The 22,103-nt window shown below is 40.5% G+C and overlaps 1 protein-coding gene across 3 annotated transcripts in view; it reads left to right on the top strand.

The window, feature by feature from the left end:
* The first annotated feature begins 9,004 nt into the window (after positions 1-9,004).
* Positions 9,005-22,103, top strand: part of NRAP (nebulin related anchoring protein) — a 52,459-nt gene continuing 39,360 nt past the window's right edge. For 2 of the 3 annotated variants that reach the window (XM_064464186.1, XM_009515320.2), the window contains exons 1-10: positions 9,006-9,262; positions 9,520-9,614; positions 10,311-10,398; positions 13,492-13,596; positions 14,145-14,249; positions 14,903-15,010; positions 15,801-15,905; positions 16,521-16,628; positions 18,189-18,293; positions 20,780-20,884. In XM_064464186.1, coding sequence (XP_064320256.1) covers positions 9,191-9,262; positions 9,520-9,614; positions 10,311-10,398; positions 13,492-13,596; positions 14,145-14,249; positions 14,903-15,010; positions 15,801-15,905; positions 16,521-16,628; positions 18,189-18,293; positions 20,780-20,884 — 996 coding nt within the window. In that variant the 5' untranslated portion in view covers positions 9,006-9,190. Of the gene's footprint in view, positions 9,263-9,519; positions 9,615-10,310; positions 10,399-13,491; positions 13,597-14,144; positions 14,250-14,902; positions 15,011-15,800; positions 15,906-16,520; positions 16,629-18,188; positions 18,294-20,779; positions 20,885-22,103 lie in introns of all 3 variants that reach the window. The other variant, XM_064464187.1, reaches the window with a different exon arrangement.

Genomic DNA, 22,103 nt, shown 5'->3' with positions numbered 1-22,103 from the left:
GATACATGTGAGGTTGTTAGTCAGTTATGCTGTATAATACTTTATCAAGTAAGAGTGGCTATAGATATCTGGCCCTGAATGAACATGACATTGCACATGCTCACCCGTCTGTATTACCTTGCGGCTATTACCAAAAGTGACTTATCTAATACTGCTCTCAAAAATGGGGATTAGAACAAAAGTAAAAATAATTGTATGGTGAAAGTTCGTACGACTAATTCCCAGAAAATTTTTCATGGTCTGAAAAGAAGCATGTTGGGAAGAAAGCAAGGACAAATAACAAAAATATTTGTAACTGCAACCCCATCCAGTACTAAGACACCCAGAGAACACCTGTGTTTTCATTTGTGTATGCACAGTCAAATGTGCGTAAGAGGAAAAAACCCTGTATTATCTTCCATGGATGGGATCTTAGGTTTTCATTTCTCTGTTTTGTCTATATCAACACATAGTATGAATTTTATATTCTTCTCACGATTAATTAATACATGCGTACAGTCGTTGAGAAAAAAAACGGTTGTGAAGTGTGTCTTGGAATTTAAGAGGTATTTTCATTATGTAAAGCAGCCTCTTACACAAATTGCTGTGTTTCAGCCCTTTTTTTTTTTTTTTTTTTTGTTACTCCAGCGTAACTTTGGAACATCTTCACTCATCTGAAAAGCAACACAGGGCACCCGCCAGAGCCGGACAACGAGGCTGGGCTGATATAATGACTTTTTCCTGACAAAAAAAAAAATATGGTTTCTCTCTTCTCTTCCTTCACATACCGAGTTTCCCACTCAGGATGTTTATTTAGATCATTAAGCCGGCAGAAGAGTAGAGGAAGAAAGGAGTCGTTTTTCTGCTAGCGCAGTGACGCGCAGCGCCTCAGCGCGGGGCGGGAAGAGCCGCGGGGCGGGAAGAGCCGCGGGGCGGGAAGAGCCGCGGGGCCGCCGCCCTCGCTCGGTGGGGTGCGCTCAGCCCCCCTGCCTAACTCCGGCTCTTCATGAGGAAAAGCAGCAGCAATTCCTGCCCCTTCCCCACATTTAGGCAGGTTAAACTTGCTTTTATAATACACCTATTCAGAAGAGTACATGTTTACATCTAGCTTGAAAACCACCCCGATGACCTTGCAGCAGCTCAGAGGCCGCCAGCACCGCCCCAGCCGGGGTCCGGGACACTGACTGAGGTGTTTGAGGTCCCCGAGAGTAACAGCAGCTCCCAAAAAGCTGGGGTCTAGATTCAGCTTTGACAAATACATCGTTAAAAAAAAAGGCAGAATCAAAGAGGCCGCGGCTGGGCAGTGAGGCGGCCGAGGAGCGCGGGGGCTGCCCCGGGGAAGCAGCCCCGCACCAAGGAAGGCGCAGCCCCGCGCGAGGGGAACCAGGGCTGCCAAGGCACCATCGACACCCACGGCAAATCCCACCGCAAGCACTTCTGCCCTCTCTCGGGACGCGGCTGTGCAGCCAGTGCAGCCACCCGAAGGGCCCAAGTGCTGGGGGAGAGCCGCTTCCTTCCACCCCTCTGCCCCGGGCGTCAGATCGGAGCAGCGAGCAGCGCGCCGCGCCCCGGCGCTGCCGGCAGAGGGGACAGGCTGGGGACAGAGGGGGCACGAGAGGAGAGGGCGCGGGGAGCGGGACGGCGGCGGCCGGCCGAGGGAAGGCCGGGAGGCGGGAAGGCGGCGGGACGGGCCGGGGTCGCAGAGGAGCGGAGCGGGCTCCCCGACGCGAGCGGGGCGGGCGGCCGGCGCGGCGCGGAGGGGCAGGGGGCCGGGAAGGGGCCGGGAAGGGGCCGGGAAGGCGGCTTGCCTTGGCGGTGGGCTCCGGCGGGGAGAAGCGAAAGCGAAAACGCGCGGCGGGGCCGCACCGGCCAGCGGGAAGGCGCCTTCCGCCCGCGGCGCGGCGGGGCCTCGGCCTCTGCCCTCGCCCGGGGCGGCGGCGGCGGCGGCGGGCTCGGCCGGGGCCCTCCGCTCCGCAACCCTGGCGCGGGGCGCTGCCCCCAGGCCCCCCTCGCTCCCCCGGTAACGGCGGCTTCAGCACAGCAACAACGAAATTACCACTTTTTAACAGCTGCGCTCCGTCACACCCCCGTGGAAGAAGAGCCTTAAGTCTCATGGTGACTTGAGATTGTCTAGATCTAAGGAAAATTTTTCCCTTATATAAACTTCAGTGGCATTTCCTTATCTTTCCAATTATTCAGTGTGTTGCATCTCTGCTAATTACGATACCCTACTGTGTAGCCCTTGCATCAGGCCCAGCGGTCCAGTACACGGACTGAAGATTGGCACAGTCTTGCTAATTACTCCTGGATGTGGGCTCCAATCCTGCAAAACCATACACCTACCCAGCAGTGCGTGGTGTTTAACATTCACTACCTGAAGAGATTTACATCAAAGCGGCATTTTTCAGTGTAACTGCCTCATAATTGGCACAAAACACAGGCATGGTAACAAACAGCCTTTTGCTTTCACGGCAGCTCGCTGCTTCGATGTGGTGGAGGAGCGTCTGGACAGCACAGCAGCCCTTGCAGTGTGTCTGCATGCTACTGCTGGGTCCGGACTCTGCTTCGTGGGATTGCGCCTGTAGCTCCTGGTGGGACACATGGTGAAACTTTTCTCCCGAAAACCAAACTAACACAATCCCATGGTTCCTCTTGTGCCACATGTTAGTTGCTTCTTTTCAAGAAGCCAGCACCACTTCCGAATCCATAATAGAACATTATGTTGTCCAGAGATACATCAAGTAAATGCATGTAGAGGAGATGAGGGAGACTGTGCCATCAGCAGCAATGACTGGCAGTGGCACCTAAACTTCAGGGCATTAAACGGGCTTTCCTGACGGTCTGTATGGGGTTACCTAGGAAATCCAGAAGCTATTTGCCAGTTGTGAATCTATATCTTGATGAAAATGTTTACCCATTGCCATCTGGTCCCCACAGCCAAATTAGCAGACCTAGAAACGGCTTTTTTCTAAAAGTGATTGTATTGCTATTGAAAAGGAGGTATTGTATCTGATAATGCTTGCCAATTTTCAAGAGATTACCAATAGATTTGCGTATGGGGAATTTCTAACTCAAACTGTTGATGAAAACCCCATTTCTATTTTCTTTTTGTGCTGGTAGCTGGCAGTCACAAAGAGAAGGGTTGATTCCTCAGTGTGCTGCAGTACCTTTCTTAACTACATGCTAGATTAACCAATTTTAATGCATTAAAAGGTGCTAGATTTTTTCAGAAAATGTGGCTTGTTTTCAGTAATGAGTAAGGGAGAAATTAAAAAGATAGTAGAATTAGAAGAAAGTCTTTTGCTTCAGGGTGTGGGCTGATTGCTGCCTGGGGAGGGGTCAGGAAGGAAAAAATTCCTCATGTAAAGTATTGCACAGCTGGCCGTATGCATTACTAGGCAGGGGGAAGAGCCAGCAGTGTGATACCTATGGCAGCATTCCTTTTCTTATCCCCAGAGACTCACTCTACTCCCTAAAAACATTAACAATGAAGCCTTTGACTGGATATTTGCATGGTAGAAAATAAGTGTTTAACTACCACGTAAGCAGCTGCAGGATGACAATGGAGCATGCCTTTGGGAAATTGAAAGGTAGATGGCAGGTACAAACTAAAAGGCTTGAGGCAACTAAATAGTACCTGTCTGGAATAATAACTGTGTGCTATGTTCTGCGCAACATCTGTAAAAACAAGGATGGGGCTTTGCTGAGACCTGGGAGGCAGGTGTGAGGATACTTTCAGGATGGACGATTTTAGCGACTTGCAAGGTGTTCCGTCCTAAATTACAGTGGTTGGAATTCTATATATTTTGCAAGAAAGGATGGATGGTTTTGATACTCTGTGGGGAGTATGGGGCCTGTGCGGTGTGATTTGGCACACCACAACTTTATGAAATTCGGTAGAATAATGCATCTCATCTTGGTGTATGTGTTTGGGAGGATTTCTCTGTAATCGGGCAGGGGTGATCTGTTGCACATGCCATGTTTTACAAGCTTTAAACTTGGGTCATTTTTAGGTTAGGATACATGATAAATGGGAATATTTGGAGACTGGAGGTCTCATTGTATGCACATGGGCTGTGCTGTGCATGCTTTGCACACATTTCTTCAAGCTTTCAGCTTAAATTGTAGCACATCTTCACAAGTTCTTTCTTTGCTCTGTTACCGTGATGCCTTCTTGGCCTGTTGGTTCTTTTTTCCATGTTCCTCTACTCCCTCTTTTGCTTTCTCTTGCTCTATTAAAACCATTTGCAAAATACCCATACTCTAGAGTTTTCCCAACACTGATAATAAAGGGAAGCTAAGCACAAATCCTTTTAGTCATTAAATGTAAACAGTTGTTGGTTGGTTGGCAAAACAGCAAAGATTAAAAAAGCTATTTACCAAACATATGTAAAATTAGACATGTTCCTTTTCCGGGTTAAGTATAGGTGGCCTGTGCACTTGGATGAAGACCGGTGGATTAATGTTCTTGGCAGGATAGATGACCCATCATGACTCCGAGCCCCTTATCGTCCCTACATACTATCTCAACCCTATTGTGTCACGCTCACCTTTTCACCTAAGATTTTGTCTCCCTCAGCACTCTCCAGGGGGGTCCAGCTCCCGGCTTAGATAGATAGAAAGAAAGAATCAGTTTTATTTACAAGTCATTAAGTAGCACATTTACAGTTAGTTAATTCATTAAGGTTTTACAACAGTCCATGCTTGACTAACAAACATATGCACAATATCCACTGAAGAAAATAACGCCCAATTCAATAGACGACGAGCAACCTTTTCCTGCCAGAAACTGGAAGGCCTTAGTTCTTTTAATAACTCATAATTGCCTTGATACCATTTTCCACGTGCTCCTAAAGGAAATCCCATAAATTTAACAGTATTAGTATTTGTCAGTTCTTGATTTTGATCTTTTAAAATTAACTTTCTCTGCTGCTGCATCCACCGGAGGTGTCGGATTACTCTCGTACCTAGGGCCAGATCTCCTTTAACGAATACCAGATCTGGCTTGTATAATTCATTTTATGCATCTTTCAGCAGCGGCTTCTGGAATACTACCCATTCCTTCTTTTTGGCCTTCTCCGCCAATAATTCACATTGGTGGTAACATCCTTTAATCCTGGCCTCTTGCGCTGCTGGGCAGTAGTCAATAATATGTGAACAGGTCTCATTCTCTGCCTGACAATGTTGGCAGAACTTAATTTGAGTCTCTTGTCTGCCCCTTGCTAAAAATTCCCTTGTGGAGTAGACATTAGCTCTTAGCTCTAATACTTTGATGAGTTTTGTGTGGGGAATGTCCCTCTAAAATTCTAACCAGCTGTAACTGACTTTATCCTTCTCAGAGTTGGAGATTCCACAGCCCTGGGAAGCCAACGTGGTTCACTTCACAAATTCCTATTTTCGCTAGTTACAGGATCTTGTAAAGATGACTTTTGGAGCTGATGTCTCCCATTCCGAGATATCTGGGCTGGTTGCTCACTGCCAAACTCCTCTGATACCACCATAACTACTCTCGGGTCCCAGACAGATGGAATTTTTCCCTTGTCTCCTCCTGCTGTAATCCACAATCTTTCAAATCCTTTCTCAGCGCCCTTCTGCTGAATGACTGCTCCTATCGTTTCATCGAAAGACTCCAAAATTCTGTGTAGTCTTTGAGCCTGTACACTGGGAGTCAAACGCAAGAGCCTGGTAATACCTACAGCTCCCTCCCGGGTGCTGGAATACAGGATAGCGTCGCAAGTACTTGCTGGAAGGTGTAACCATTCCTTGATGGCTGCTCGAATTGCCAAGTCAAGGGTACAAGTTTGAAAGGCAGTCCCTTAGAGGTTTTCTTCAAGTCTTAGGAGATCCTGGTGTTGATAAATCTTTTCCAGCTTTCTTTTGATATTTTTGCAAGCTGGATTTGCGACTATGCTCAATTTGATTAGCACGGAGAGGCTATGTGAGTCAAAAGGCCCTGAGCCCAGGTAACTAATTAACTGTGTGGTTCAGAGAAGGTTATGATTAGGCTGGGCTAGGATTTGAAATTTTGCAGGCAGTTTTTAACAGTGGATAACACCCCCAGTTTGAGTGGTGAAACGGCACCTTTTTTCTTGCAAACAGAGGGAAGATAGGGTTGCCATAATTTGTGGTGCCTGGCTTCCCGCTATTCATGTGGCTGGAAGGGCACAGCCGCTATTCAGGAGTGACAGAGGAGGCGGCCCTGACTTGAATGTCTGTTAGGAGGTTACTTTGTATAACTAATATATGCTTTTTAGATTCAGATTCAGGACGCTGACATGCTCCAAGTTTTCTATGCAGGTAATTCAATGAATTTAAGGAGGTTGGAAAGGTAACAGTGTTTCTTCCTTCTAATGTGCTCTTTCAAGGTACTGACTCCTTGTACTTTACACATAACTGCAGTACTTTTAAACCACATTGATTAAGGTTCTACTGTTAAGTAAAGCCTTTTAAGATTTTCATTGATATCAAAGAGCCTTTATGAGGCCTTACTAAAGGAGGAAAAAAGCCACAATGAGCTTTTAACTGAAGAGAAAATGCCTTGCTAAGATTTGTCAAGATAACAAACTTGCACTGGTTTTGTGATTTAATTCCTTGCATGATCAAAATGCAGTGCATACTTTGTAATGAGACCATATGACGCTTGTTTTTCAATAAACTCTCTTCTGTTAGCAACTCAGGGTGGTGAAGAACAGACCGACAGACAGTTTTGAGGTGCTTGGAAGTGGGGAAATCTTCAATGGTCTCCAGCAGAACTGGTGCACAATGGATGTGAGGGAAGTAGCGTGGCTGGGAAAGACAGTAGCTGTACAGGGCCTTGTGGCTTACTGTGCTTCTCTTCTTGAACATGCTGTAGCTTGGGAGAAGCAGGAGAACTTGGAAAATGTGTTCACTGACTTCCAGCCAAGCCGACAATAATATGTGTTGCTGTGAAAAGAAACAAACAGGCTTTGTATATCTTGAAATGAAGTAAGTTTTATCTGTGAAATAAAGGGCTTCTAGATGTCTGACAGGCCGTTTAGAAGGAACATGTGTTCTTATTCTCCTCAGGGACCTCTAATATGCCCTCTGGGTGCACAGTGCATATGGGCTGTGTACACCGATGCTCCAGGCTGGAGTCATGTCCAGATCGTCGGTGTTCAGGTGACTCCTGGATGAATGACTTGTTCTGTAGTTGCCAAGTCTTTATGTTTTTGTGTGGTTCGGGGATGTCTTGCTTTCAGCAACTCTCAGAACTCAGGAGGGGCTTAAGCAATGCATTGTTTCTGCTGGGGCAGGAGCAGGTCATGCGTCTTTTTTCTTGCCAAAGTGTGAGACGAGGGCTCTAGCATGGATTCAGATAGCATGAAAAAAACTAGGACTATCTGGAAAATATGCAATATGGTGACCCTTGGAATGGATGAACACAAAGAGGCAGCAGCTGGTAGTGTGCCCAGTGCTAAATAAGGAGGGGTCACTCTGGCCACTGTGACCCTAATATAGGTCACTTGCATAAACAGAATGGCAACCCAATCTGGGACAAGATGAAAAGCTGTGTGAGAAGGGAACTGGAAAACTTCCAAATTATTTTGGTTCACAGGTGTGAGCATGGTAAATATTATTGTGATGTAACTTAGTCAACATAAAATGACTTCTGATCCCCAAAGGAATAACATGAGGTAACTCAGCAGTTATTTTAATACAAGAAGTTATGTTCTGTGAACATTTTTTTAAAATTAAAATACATCTGTTTATGTACTGATATTAATTACTTACTTTGAAAAGCCTCAAGTGTTTTCAGGACTTTGTGCCATACCCATTGCTCTTCAGATTAGAGACTCTATTTTCAGCACACCAGTTGCTGACAGTACATTGTGCCAGTACCTTGTCAGCATTCAGTAAAAGTAGTGATAATAAGTTAAGCAGAACTGCATATCTCCATAGAGAGATGAATAGGAGGCTCTCTAAGCATACCCAGAAGGTTTAGCCAGAAATTATTTTGATTGAATTGTTTGTAATTTACAGAAAAGGAAAGTGCTTAGCAATATCCCAGGACTGCTGCAGGCACAGGAAGCGGTGCAGATGCATGGACAACTAAGTAGACTTTTACTTGGGTTGAGATAACTCTTAGCTGTATCCCAGGGTTATGGAGCCCCACAGCTGGAGGTATTATGATTAGGTGAGATGTAAACCTCAAATCCTGACCATTTGTAGCCGGTAGAATTTAATAGCTTCTTTTGTTCAGAGCAGATTTCACAACCTTAATAGCTTGATTGAATCCTAATATCAGGCATAATAATTCCTTATCGTTATTTGGCTAAGGAATTTTTATATTCTGATCGATACCAGCCTGCTTTTTGTGAATGCTGTTAAATAGCTTCTTTGTTCATTCTATTCAAAAGTAAATTGTTCCTTTCTGAAGTGGTTTTATTTTTTTTTTATTTTGAAGTTGGATCTGTACCCATCGTGTTTAGAACTCTCTGAGATAAGAGGCTCTGCCCGTATCTCTGTGTGTCCTCCTACACCTGGAGATGGAGTGATAGGTTGATGACACAGAAGACATGAGAAATGAAAGTGCTCTGGTCTGATGCCCATAGCATACAAGGTGAAACTGAGCTGGCATCAAGAGAAAAAAATGACATGGCTGGGACAATGGCGGTGTGCCTCTTGTAGATCCAACAAAGGGCCAGGAAGCTCCAAACCCACCTCTCGCCTGTGTCTCTGGTGGCACCTCCTGATATGAGGCTGTTCCAAAACACAGAGTAGTCCTCCATGAGGTCACTTGCTGTATATCAGGGTGAGGAGAGACTGATAAATTGCTGCTGCTGCTGTATATACTTTTCATCCTGGGCTTATGACAACTGGCTTTACAACAAAACTGAAATACTAAATGATCAGATGCGAACGTTCACATGGACATGATTCGTTTCTGTGAGTTCATTCTTCTATTTAGAGAAGGATATTGCTACCCTCCCTTACGCACTGACACAGTTGCCAAAATAACCACTCTTACTAACTGGCAGCTTTAAAAGCCAGCCTGCAGCTGACTTTGAAACAGAAGGTCAGCAAACGGAGCAACAGACTTCAATTCAGAACTTCAATGGGAGCCATTGACCACAGCAAAAGGCCTTGACTGGAGTGTCTGGCGTGTGCTTTGCACAGGCCAAAAAGTCACTTTATAACTCTCTGAACCTTTTGTATAAACCTATATATTTTTCACTCCGTGGATTTCAAGATGAATGTGCAGCCGTGTGCTAGATGTGGCTATGGGGTTTACCCTGCTGAGAAGATTAACTGTATAGATCAGGTCAGTTGTCTTTATTATTTTGGACTATAATAAATGTATAGATGGGCACTTTTAACCCAGTGCAAATCTCTTGGTTCCAAAAATTCTTTACTCATGACTGGGTTCAGAACTGAAATGAGTTAATAATAGGCATATAGTTGAAGAATTCTTCAAATTCTTGAAATGAATGTTAAGGGTCAATACTGAGATTTAAAACTCAACAGAATAATAATGAAATAAAATCATGCCTGTTTGGTTTCTGTTTTGTGGTGTTTCAGACATGGCATAAAGCCTGTTTTCACTGTGAAGTATGCAAGATGATGTTAACAGTAAACAACTTTGTTAGCCATGAGAAAAAGCCTTACTGTCAAGCGTAAGTGTGTTTCCTTTTCTTTTTTTTTAAAGCAACAGTTTAAAATGGCAAGTTATTTTAACGTAATAGAAAATCACCATTTGGACTCAGCCTGGTCCCATGTGTCATGTGTAATTATGTATTGTTAGTGCCTTCATGCACATCTTTGGATTTACATGAATCACAGATGATGGGAAACCCTTGTTACTGTATATAAAGCTTCCTCATTTGTCCAGTGTGTTAAAAGATACCAAATTAAGTTCTGCTTTAGTATTGTGGGAATAAGCCCAACCATAAAATTCAGTGCTTTCCAAATCAGCGGTTAAGAGTTAACAAGGTTGAGCTAATCATCAGGAAAATGTATAAAATGCAGATTTTGGCATTGGTTTGTTCTAGGAAGTTTTTATTTTATAATGATCAATTCCTGTCAAATTTGTCAGCAGAAAAAGGAAAGATGACAGTTGTTTTTTATTCTATTATTCTCTTTTGTTATTAGAAACACAGCATTGATATGACGATCATTAAAATTAATTTTGCTCTAGGCACCTACTCTATACAATAATAACTTGAACGTAATCTGAGATCTGTGTATGAGTGGGGGAAAAGTTATGTATAGAGGTGTGGAGGCTGGTATTGTGTTTTCGAGTACTCAAAAAGAACCTTTTTGGTGGGCTGTCTGGTACATTCCTAATATCATTTTACACTTTCCTTTTTTAGACATAATCCAAAAAACAATGCGTTCACAAGTGTATTTGAAACACCAGTAAATATAAATGCAAAAAAACTGTCGGAAGTGGTAAGTGAGGTAAGAAGCTTGAGGGCCAAATGTACTTAGCTTTGATTTACATTTTTATTTCGTATTTGTGTCTTGTTTTAGAAATGTAATCTTTACATAATGTAAATATGTATTCTTTACTTACCCTCCTGTGTTCTTTTAGAGCAGTAACATCTCAGCCTGGGTTTGAATCACAATTTTTAAAATGCATTCACTCATAAGAAAGGTTAGGTCTGAGCTTGCTTCTGCTTTCAGAAAGAAAAATGAATAGCAGTTTCTCACCTGCCATGTCTGATAATCTACGTGGAAGCATTGTTCACACAAACGCTGGGAGATACTGCCCAGTGCTCTGTAAACTTAGTAGCTAAATCGGGGTGTTTACACAGCCATTTGAAACAAGAATGACCTACTTGCTTTATGATCTCTTCTGAAACTAATACTGAAGGGCATGAAACAAAAGATAAATTCTACCTCAGCAGGATGTAGGCAAAACTTCTCATAAAGACTTTGTCAAGTATTTCTGACAAACCTGAGATGATATTTCCTTTTTGTGAGAAAACAGAAGTCCAGGGAGCTTTGCATAGTTTTGCTGAAAATGTTTTGGTAAAACGTTAAGGATGGACTAGCTTTCCATGCCCTTTTAAATGCACGTCCTCTAAAAGGCTGCTGTGCCCCGGCAAACCTCTAGGGGTGCTCAAAGTCTTCTTTCTTTGCAAATGCCATTCTTTTCTGTCTTGCTTTGTTTTCGTCCAGATACATTTGTTTCAGACTTGCATTTCTAAGAATTTTGTGAAATGAGAAACACAGAAACAGCCAATAATTGATAGCTATCTCAATTCTATGTGTAATACTATTTTGTTGAATGTCATGTCTTTTGATACTCTTAAAATAGTACTATTCATTGCATGACAATATTTAGTAAGCAAACCAATGTGTTTCAACGTGATTAGCCATCATTAAAATAAAAGAAGGCAGTTGTATTTCTTAGATTATAGTGTACTACATTCATTCTGATGTTCTGTATTAGCTGTACAAAGTTGATGTACATTTAATATCCTTTATCAGGCACCGTATCTTTTCTTTATCATTCTTGTACAGTATTCTTATGCATCAGGATTTGCAAAATCATAGGTATTAACTATTTCAGCAGTGACTACCACACTTACTTTAAACTGTGTATGACAGATCTGGTCAGGAATGAGTTTGGGATTACTGCAGGTTCTATTTATGTTTTTAGGCAGTGATATGAGACTCTGATACTTCCAGTGCATGTGAAGATACACGCCAGACAAATTATAGCTCAAAGATCACTTTCCCTTGTTTTTTACACCTAAAGCACCCTCTGTCCTTTTCAATCACATAATGAGGTTCTGCTCCAGAGAGAAAATTTCTAAGGGTAGTAAAGAAGCTGATTCTGCAGTACTTACTTAAAGGAAGTACTTCTGTAGAAATTTTGAGTGTAGGAAAACTTTTTCATTGGTAAATGTATAATGTAATGCTAACTTGAGAAAAGGTTTCAATTGCTACTGTAGCTTGTTGGGTATTTTTAGGTAAGATTATTTCTTATGCAATAAATGTCACATATTTCTTTGATCCTAACATAATGTTCTCACGTAAGTCTTATGTTGAGATGCCAACTCGAATGTAGAGACAAAAATTCAGCTCCTTCCCTCTACACCTAATTTCTATGAGAACAGACAAATCATTCATCTCCCTGTACCTCTGTATTTAATTTATAAAATGGGGATAATGGTACACATGCTCGGTGACTTTCCTGTCCAGTCAGTTTAGATTTTGCACTCTTCAGGACAGAGATTGTTGTTTTTTGCATCTGTAGAATGAGTTGAATAACAGAGCTGTGATTTCAGTTGTATTTCTGTGTGCTGTCATGATAAAATTAAGTGTAGGAAAATGATGACCCAGGAGTAAATATAGTAGTCATTTACATTTACACAGTCATGGTACTTCATGGCCACTGTGCAGGGAAATACGAGAGTAAAATATTACCCACCAGCTAATAGTTCTTTCATCTAATGCTGCATTGATGTGTTCTGCTTAAAAATTCTTGGGGATTTCAATCGTCACAGGTTACTTCCCAAAAAAGTATTATCTAAAGGCCAAAATATTTTTCACACCTTCATGCCAGATTTCAGGTCTAATATGCTGCTTCTTTACAGATGTGCAGCTCCAATAATAGCAAAAAAGTCTTAGGTAGAATCTGGGTGTGGATTAGGGAGTAGAGTTTTGTCCTTAGGGCTAAACCCAATCTTCTTTTCCATGGAGGCTCCTTTTCCAAGAATGGGTGGCATGGAGGAAGTACTTATGTAGTTTTTGCATGACATAGCTATGTGGCCTTTTTGCACATAAGCAGGTTGTAAGTGGTGTTGGTCTAAAGAGGGAGGAGGAAAGATGGAGAGTTTTGCAGGCTCTCAGAAGGTGGTTGGTATTTTCTTGTGGGATGTGGAGATTTGGTGGATCAGGTGTGCCTGTCATAGTCCCTTGGTTTCTGCATTCATATAATATATAAATGTGTCTTCAGGGTGAAATTATTAGTTGGCACTGAAAACTAGGCTGGTCTGTAGCAATTGGAGATCTAATGCACAGACACACTTAAACATGACTAGAGTAAATCGTCTTAAACTGAGTTGTGTCGGTGCTGCCACCCAGAGAATTAGTTCTGTGCAGTCACATTGTTCCTTCTCTTGTGTTAGTACTGATGATTTTTGCAGTGAGGCAGATGAAGGAACTGACATAGCTGAAAGCGAACACAGCAAAAGTCTGCATACTGGTTCCCTGCTACAATTTCCCCAGCAGCCTGACTGATGGTGTCAGTGTGTGAGACACAAGAAAAAGGGTCACCTCATAGGGCCAGAGGTGGTTTTGGAAGTAGCCTTCCTTTAGATTGGTTTAAGGTGCAGCCAAAACTAGCAGGCACTGAAGTGGATTTGTTACAATGGGAAGTGCACTGCTTTGTTTTGACTTGCATTCATCTCTTCATACAGACTCCATAGCACTATGGACTAAGAGACTGTGTTCACCTTGTTTGTCTCCCTTCTTGTTCTTCTAAGAGGGGGGTGTTAGTCTGTACTAAAAAATTATTAATACCAAGTCATTTTTTTCTAGATAAAATATCGAGAAGAGGGTGAACAATTCAAATCAGTCTTTCAGTGGGATATAAGGTCCAGAGAAATTGAAGCTGCCTATAAAGCCCAACAACTGACCACCCAGGTAAGAAATATCCCTCAAGTCTCCAAGGCACTAGCCTGCAGAAGACCAAGGATCAGCCTTGGCAGTCCTCATTGTTAGGGTTTTAGTCATAGCATTTCAATGCTAAAAAAGGCATTACTTCTCATTTGGCTAAACTTTTCAAGGCAGCATATCTTGATTATGACTTAAGGTGCAAGAATCAGGAGGTGAGGAAGGAGGAGTGTACCTATACAGTAAGCTGTTTGGACTGCTGCATGTGCAGCTGTACTCAACTTGTCTTCCTTCTACTGACACTGAAGTTTCACAACAAGTGGTCTGATTCCTAGGGGGAATTATTTGAGTCTCACTCCAGGATCTTAGATCCTGATGGCTTGATGTCAGTTCTTGTTATTCAAGCTCTGCCCTGGTTTTATGAAGTTATGTGGAGTGTAGGCCTTGTGCTGTGTGTCTGCAGAGAGTAATTCTCATTTCCACAGCGTTATGTGTGTTTCTTCTTTTTTCTGTCAGATCACCTGTTTGTGTATTCAAACACAGTGAAGATTGGTAGTTATTTAATGTTTGTTTTGTAGAATGCTTACTATGCTGCCTATGAGGAGGGAAAATCGTGGTACTCTGGAACCATCCCAGATCCTGAGATGGTCAGGATAACACAGGCACAGAAGACTCTGAGTGATGTAAGTGGGCTGGTGTTTGGAATAGCTTTATTTTCATGGGCTGTCATATTCTGAAGACTTACCAGTGCATCAAATCCAACCTTTGGTAAGATGTTACCAAAGGAGAGACTGACAAGTTTACATCTGTCAACAACAATATTTAACTGTGTAAGTGATTAAAGTCACATAACAATGCTTTTGCACATCCTGGAAATCACACATTTATATATTTACATAACTGAGAAGCACTTCAACTACTGACCAGTTGTATCTGAGGTGACCTTGATTATGCCCTGATGAAGCAGGCAGTGGTGTTTCCCTCAGTAGAGCAGAACTCATGATGGAAAATGTGTCTTATATTCCATAGAGCGGACCTTTCATTGCGTGTATTTCCATACTGATGAAAATCACTTAATTATGACTGTCTATGCCCATACAATGGATTAGTGACTCAGTCAACATAGCCACTTAACAGGGGATAATCGATACGAATGGGGAATGTTTTCTGTTGTATGTAGGAAATATTTCTACCTGACAAACTTAGAAGTTCTTTATTTTGTTTACTTTTAAATAAAATGATACATACTGTTAGGAAGCAGCCATTAAAAAAAGAATCACAATAAACTACACTGGGCTCTTCTGTAAAAACAAAACAAAAATTGTTCATTTTCTAGTTTCAATATACAGAAGAATATGAGCCACGGAGAGGCAAAGGCAGCTTTCCCGCTATGATCACTCCAGGTTATCAGGTTGCTAAGAGAGCCAGCCAGCTAAGCAGTAATGTAAGTAGCAGTTTTTTAAATGTATGTTAGACTTCTGAATTTGGAGAATCCTGAGTTTGGGCCATTCATTTTAGACAGTAGGTTCTATGATGAATATTTGTTGTAGTGTTAATTCTACAAAGTGAGGAAATTTTAACATGATGCAGGAAACAGTGTTAACAAACTGCTTGGCTTGGGTAGACAATCATATAGGATAAATGACAATATGGATATTTCCTGAAATATGTAGCAACTTTTGCTGTAATTTATCATGACCTGAAAGAGATTGTGACTTTTTTTGCTTTCTTTATTATTTGACGCTAAATACCATAATATTGAATAAATATGCTGTAATATTGAATTTAATTCATATACAAGCTACTTTAAATATATGCACAGAAAATTGCTTATTTATAAAAATAACAATTCAACTGAAAAAGATCAAGTAAAAATAAATCCTGTAGAAGTTATTTTAAAGTATTGCATTGTTTTCTGCAAACACTGTCTGCATTGTCATTGCAGTATGATCTTAGTGTTTTGGGCCATTAATGACTATTCTTGTAATATCTTAATCAAATTTATGGCTCACATAAATCTAGTATAGTTTGAAAATTTTATTATCTGAGTCCATTTCTGCCTGCTTCTGGCATTCACTTTAAGGAAATTGGTCCTTAAATACACTGGTAGCTTGACTGTACAGTGGGGAGTGTCATGACTGCCGTTGCTTATTTTCTCTGGAAGCCTTCTGATAGGAAATGAATGTTTGCTGCTTATTGTTTGTAATATGTATTTTTTATATTTTCTTCCTCAGGTAGAATATAAGCGCGGACATGAAGAGAGAGTTTCAAAGTTCACCTCTGTTGTAGACACTCCAGATATACTTCATGCAAAGGTTGGAGGACAGCTTTCAAGTGATGTAAGTGAAACAAAATTTATTGACCTGTTTTGACTCTGTAAGTGGTTCTTAGGACATTTATAAATCAGTTAAAAATATAAATATAAAGAAAAAGAAAAAATTAATATTTTAAAGGCAGACTCTTGAAATGTGTATTACCTTAAAATATTCTTGATACATTTTACCATTAAGTATTTAATACTTCCAGTTATCAAGACCATATTCAGTTCTAGGCCATTTTAGGGACTAGCTGGCTGTCAGCACTGAAGGCAGAGAACTAGTCTGTTCTATACCCAGCAGCTGGCTGCCATGCAAGGTAAAGAAGGAAACTGCCTGACTCTAACATTAATAGAGCAAGCATTGTGCAGACAACTTCAGTATTTCCTTTAAACAACTGTGATCCATCCTATATGCTGAATGAGACACAGAGGTCCCGCAGAAGATACGTGATCATGTGTTTAAAGACTACATTGTAAACCATAGACACAAGGGGGTAGATTCAGGCTTCGTGGTACGTCTTCCTTTTGGCAGATGACAGCCATCGAATGCCTGACTTTCCAACTTTAAAAACTGATTATGTGTGTAATTAAGATACACTCAATCTAATTGCCTCCGAATTGTCTCGGATTTTTACAGTTGAAATACACAGAAGACTTTGAAGAACGGAAAGGGAAAGGCAGCTTTCCTGCTATGATCACTCCAGCTTACCAAATAGCCAAGAGAGCAAACGAATTAGCCAGTGATGTAAGTGTCCAAAGCAAAGTCTGTTTTGGGGAAGGAAAGAATTAATTCTCGCACAAATTTTGGATTAAAATGCTTACTGGCAGAAATTCCATGAGCACTGTGGTGTTATGCTAGCAGTGTACTTCATACACAGATTTTCAAGTGATTGTCTTTTGCAGGGACAAAGTTCAGTTTTATGCACAAAGAGGAAATTAGGCATTTTATTTGTGAATCAACATCATGGATTTTTGTGGGGAAAAGGTGTCCCCATTACCCAGCCTCAGTTGTTGCATACAACTGAGAAGGAAGACAGTAAGGACATCTGATTTCATAATAAGGACATATGATTTCATTCTGTCCAACCCAGTATGAGTTAGAGGGGCTGAAGTGCAGCTCTAATTTACACAGCCATAGTATTTCTGGGTGACTTTGTATCAGGGGAGGGCTGTGTTTGCAGAGCTCTGCTTTACCATGACTTCCCATGCTCCCAGTGGGTGCTTACAGTTCATGCTCCTATTCCTTCTTTCATGCTGTTGCAGGATGAGGCTTCTGTGAAAGTAGCTTCTTAAATAGCAGTTATATATATAAAATATATACACACACATACACACACACATACACACAAACACAAACACATGCATACATTTGACATAGGTACAAATTTATAAAATATAGCTTTCTATTCCACTCATTTTACTCTCCTTACTGTTGGGGTTTTTTATTAAACTGCTTGGTGTACTGATCTTTATTGTCTTTCTTTTCCTCTCCAAACATAACAAAACCACAACACATGACACCAGTATTGCTTCAAAATGTACATTAATTGTGTTTTGTTATTGCAGACTGAAAGGAAAGCTCTTTTTGTTAGAGAAGATAATATATTGTGCTAACTCAATGGAAGAGAATTTAAAATATTATTAAGAGTCACTGAGGAAAGTAAGAAGAGATCTGTAATTTTGAAGGCAAAAGCAACTGACTCTAAAAGACTTAAATGTTTTTGTTTGCCTTTGATCTGTGGAAAACCCCTCATTTGTGTCAGCACACACACATGGTGATTAAAGGGCAGCATCAGGTTATAGGCATTATTTTGACTTCAGCAAAGGTAGTGTAAATCTTGGTCTAAACTTGAAGGTTGATTGTCTAAAATTCCCTTGATCATTGGGTGTGTCAGCATCTTTCAGAAACAAGCCCATTTATTAATGGCATTCAGATGACCCTGTGGTAAAAAAAGTGCTCTGTGGTAACCCTGAATTTACATTACAACCAGTTCTATTTTTTAACCCGTTGGAGCATCAGGGGTTGGCCACTGACAAGGAGGGGGTACTGAGCACGCCGAACTAATGGTCTGGGTTGAACTAGCAAGTCCCATTTCTTAGTGCATTCTTAAAAAGCACACCACTGTTTTTGGTTTTATATCTTCAGCTGGCATATCTGACTTCTGTAGATTGGTGGCAAAAGGAATTTTGACAATCTTTTTTTTGTCAACATGTGCATGTCGTTGATTATTATTCATTATGCAGCATCTGTATACCAGACTAAACTCATCCAGATGACTCTTTTCCTTTTCTTTTTTCCTGTTAGGTGAAGTATCATCAAAGGTATGAAAAAGAGATCAAGGGAAAAGCCAGCCATACAGCTGGAACAGATGTTCCTTTTGCAAGAGAAAATGTAGATCAATACGACCAGGTATGCAACATTCAAGATATACCCATGCTGATGTTGATCATTACTATGGCTGATTGCTCAAGACTTTAGAAACTGCAGTGAGACCTATTTTCACTTTGCTTTCCTGTATGAGAAAGCGAGGTCTTGAAGGAAAAGAGAGTGTACAACAGTACCATGCTCTGAATGTGTTATGTATTTGGCATTGGCACTTACAAGATGAGACTACAAGGTGCATGCACTGTCACTGCATGATCCTTATGGTAGGGTCATTCCAAAAGGTCAGCCTTACCTTGGCAAATTTTATGTCTACTGTATGCATCATATATGTCTATTGTGGTGGTATGCATCACACTGAAATGTGTTTATTTGTGGAAACTGGCCCATTCCACGAGAAAGAAAATGTAAATTCAGTTAGGAGAAAAAGTGAAATTGTGAAATCTGTGAAATGCTAGAAAGTTAGTAAGTAGTTAAGCATCTTTTCCCTGCCAGTATTTTTAGAAATCTTAGAAGCTTTGCAGCTCTAAATATGTGCAAGTGGCACTGAAGATCATACATGATCCCTTAGATTTCAGCTCTACTACAAAAGTTGTATTGTAAGCTTGACAAGTTGTTGTTCTGCATTTGTGGAACCAAATAGGCATTAGTTCTGCTTTGGTCTGTGGGATTTGTTTTGCTTTTATTATATTTTTAAGGGAATGCAATTATTTTTGTGGTCTCTCAAAATGCGTCCCAAGTTCTATTCCCATTAAGTAAGGGAAATAGTACAGCTACATAGAACTAAATACACACAAAGGGACTTTGAAAGGAATAGAATAGTGGTTTTGTATAAACAAACCTGTATGGTTAGTCTTGGTTTTTTCATCCTAGCTCCTCATGAGACCCACATACTTTGGAGAAATGAAGCAACAGGGAATATATTATCCTAAGACACTTGGGAGTTTTAAGTTTCTTCAATTCTTCTGTCCAAAACTACATCTTGTAATGTGTGAAAAGCAAACCATCCTTGAAGAATATGAGTTTAGAATGCGTAGCAATGAAGCCTTCATTTAGTTTCTGTCTTTTGAACTACTGCAAGTTTTAGTAAGAATAAACAAATAAAACGAAATTGAAAAAGCACCAATTTCATTTTCAAGGATTGGAATGCTGCTATCTTTAGAATTAATGTAACGTTTTTTTTTTCTTTGAAAATAACTTTGAAACTTCAGTCACAGACTTCAAACTTCATTTCAGTTTTAATCTTCATACATGGGATTCTGGTATTCTTATTCAAATAAAATAGAGCCACTGAAATTAGTGGATCTTTCTGAGTGAAGCATGACTTAACATGGGTAAAGGGATTAGATTTCTAACTACTGAGATCATGAGGGTACATCATACAGATATATATACAACATGAGACAATTTAAGCAATCCTACTGTAAAATTCATGTGTGCTGAACACCTGTTTTTTCATATTTAAGAATCTTAGAAGTGGCTAAAATTAATTATCTGGAACTTTGAAGATACTGTTTTGTAATATAAATAGTATTAGAAATGACACAAAAATGTATTTGAGTTAGAAATTAGAAGAAAAAGAAAATGGCAAGTTAGTCTGAAGAATTCATACTCACGAATGGCATTTTAAAAAACTAACTCAGCTGATTAGTCAAGGATATTTTTTATTTCCTGCCTGTTCATAGAAAAATTTAGATGGAATGGGTATAACTACATTGTGCATATTGTTCACAAACTTATTATATGACCTGTCTTATCATGTGACATTGATGGCGCACAAAATGACCTACAATAGATGGTTTTGTCAGAATTCACAAGACAGATACCCCAAATATTTATAGTCCTTTCTGACTGTGCTCTTCATTATATTCTTGACATGCCACACATCCTTTTTTTCACTCAAACTGGCTCGGAATTTTGTGATTTTGTTCCCTAAGGAGTTTATGACTTTGTTATCTAGATATTTTTGCTTCATTAATGAGTCCCTCTTCAAATATATCACTGCACTAAAGAAATATTATTTTTGGTCAGTTATGATGTGAGAAACGTCTGTGGAGGGACCAAAAGACTTCTGTCCCGTCACAGAGGAAGGCTGACTCTATGCTAAACTTTGAAAGTTTAAACAAATCTCCTGGCTGCCCAAACCATTAGATATTTTTATAGTTTTCCAGGGAAGCATATATTGACAAAGAGAGGAGCTAGCGAATATCATCTCTGCAAGAACTGAGGTGGGATTAGAAGGATATATATAATTGTATACTTGAATGCTACCTTAGCCATAGCTAATTGCTACCTAAATTTCTCTTGCAGGGCAACACACGTAATTTTACAGACACAGTTAATTTAATGGGTGATTTTATTCTTATAGTTGGTCATTTTATTCTCTTTTTCATTAAAAAAAAATGCAATGAAGCAATGAACTTTCCTACTAACAAGGACTATGGGGCTTTGTGAAATCACTCAAGGCCTCACCTGCTCATGTATGATGGGTAAACACTCTGAATTTTCTTCAGGATTATATGGATGAGTATGAAGAACGCAGAGGGAAAGGCAGCTTTCCTGCTATGATCACTCCAGCTTATCAAAATGCCAAGAAAGCAAACGAATTAGCAAGTGATGTAAGTATGAAACCTGAATCAATAAAATTCATAAACAATTAAAAACAGCAGTTTGTCAGAGCAGTACCTAGGAGAATGCTAAAATTACACTTGAGAAGTAAACAACGACATTTCACTGAATTGCTGGGAACTGGATGGCTCAGGGGATTAATAATATCCATTAATAGAAGGGGACACAGCTCCAATGTGCATGAGGGAGGAGATGGATGTAGCAACTAATGGGGATCCCTACTGTTAGGTTAACCCTCCTGGCAAATCTGCACCTGTATTATTAATGAAACCTTCAACTGCCTTAATCATCCTGTGGACTACTGTGGTATTCCCAGTAGTGAATAAATGGAAGATGAATGAGCTGAACTGGTTTTGATATTTTGATGTATCATGCCTCTAGCACAAAGCAAGTCATATGGAGGAAAAGAAACCATTGAGTATGACACTGTCACTTCACAAGACTGAGCTTATTTCTAGGCTGGGGATTTTTAGATTTGGTTGGTAAGCTAAAGAATTGGCAAAAAAGGTGCTGATGTGTGATTCTTGTATGCAGCCCGTTAATTGAAAGAGCCTCAGTCCTATTTGAGGAGACTGTTTCTAGCAGTGACAAAAAATGGGTCAGTCTGTAGGTCACTACGTTGTAGCTGCTGTGAAGGGTCCCTCCAAGCAACAACCTTTGTAGTGTGGGCACCTGACCCCCATGGGGCTATCTGAGCTCATGGGTTCAGTCTGTTTTCTGAGGAGCTAGCAGACAGTTAAGTCTTTCAGCTTGTACTAGCCTGGACTAGACAATAGCAGTAAACTAGAGTGAAAGGATCAGTTATATGCTGCTACCTGAGCTTATGACTGAGAGAATATAAAAAACCTGAAACCGTCTGTGACCAATCCCTATTTTCATGACAAACTCAGTGATCCCCTGTTTAAACATGAAATATTTGACCTTTCCAGATGAAGGAGGCAGTTTCGTAGGTTTTCAAAATGCTAATGGTCAACAGTTTCCTTATTAATTTGTAATACCTGGAGAGAGGAGAAGCATTGGTTCATGGCAGTAACCTGAACACACTGGAGTACTCACCAAGCTGCTTCATATATTTAAAGCCTGAGAAACTGTGTGCAGACTTGGAAAATAAAATAAAAACCACTTTGCACTTCAGCACATCTCAAATAATTATTTTTTTTTATATTATGAATCTGATTTTTAAAGCAGTAACATAAGATGAAGAATATA

This window comes from Phalacrocorax carbo, chromosome 12 (genome assembly GCF_963921805.1).
Source record: "Phalacrocorax carbo chromosome 12, bPhaCar2.1, whole genome shotgun sequence".
NCBI classification, from domain to species: Eukaryota; Metazoa; Chordata; class Aves; order Suliformes; family Phalacrocoracidae; genus Phalacrocorax; species Phalacrocorax carbo.
The sequence above is the reverse complement of the archived record's forward strand: the minus strand, read 5'-3'. Positions and strand labels throughout refer to the sequence as shown.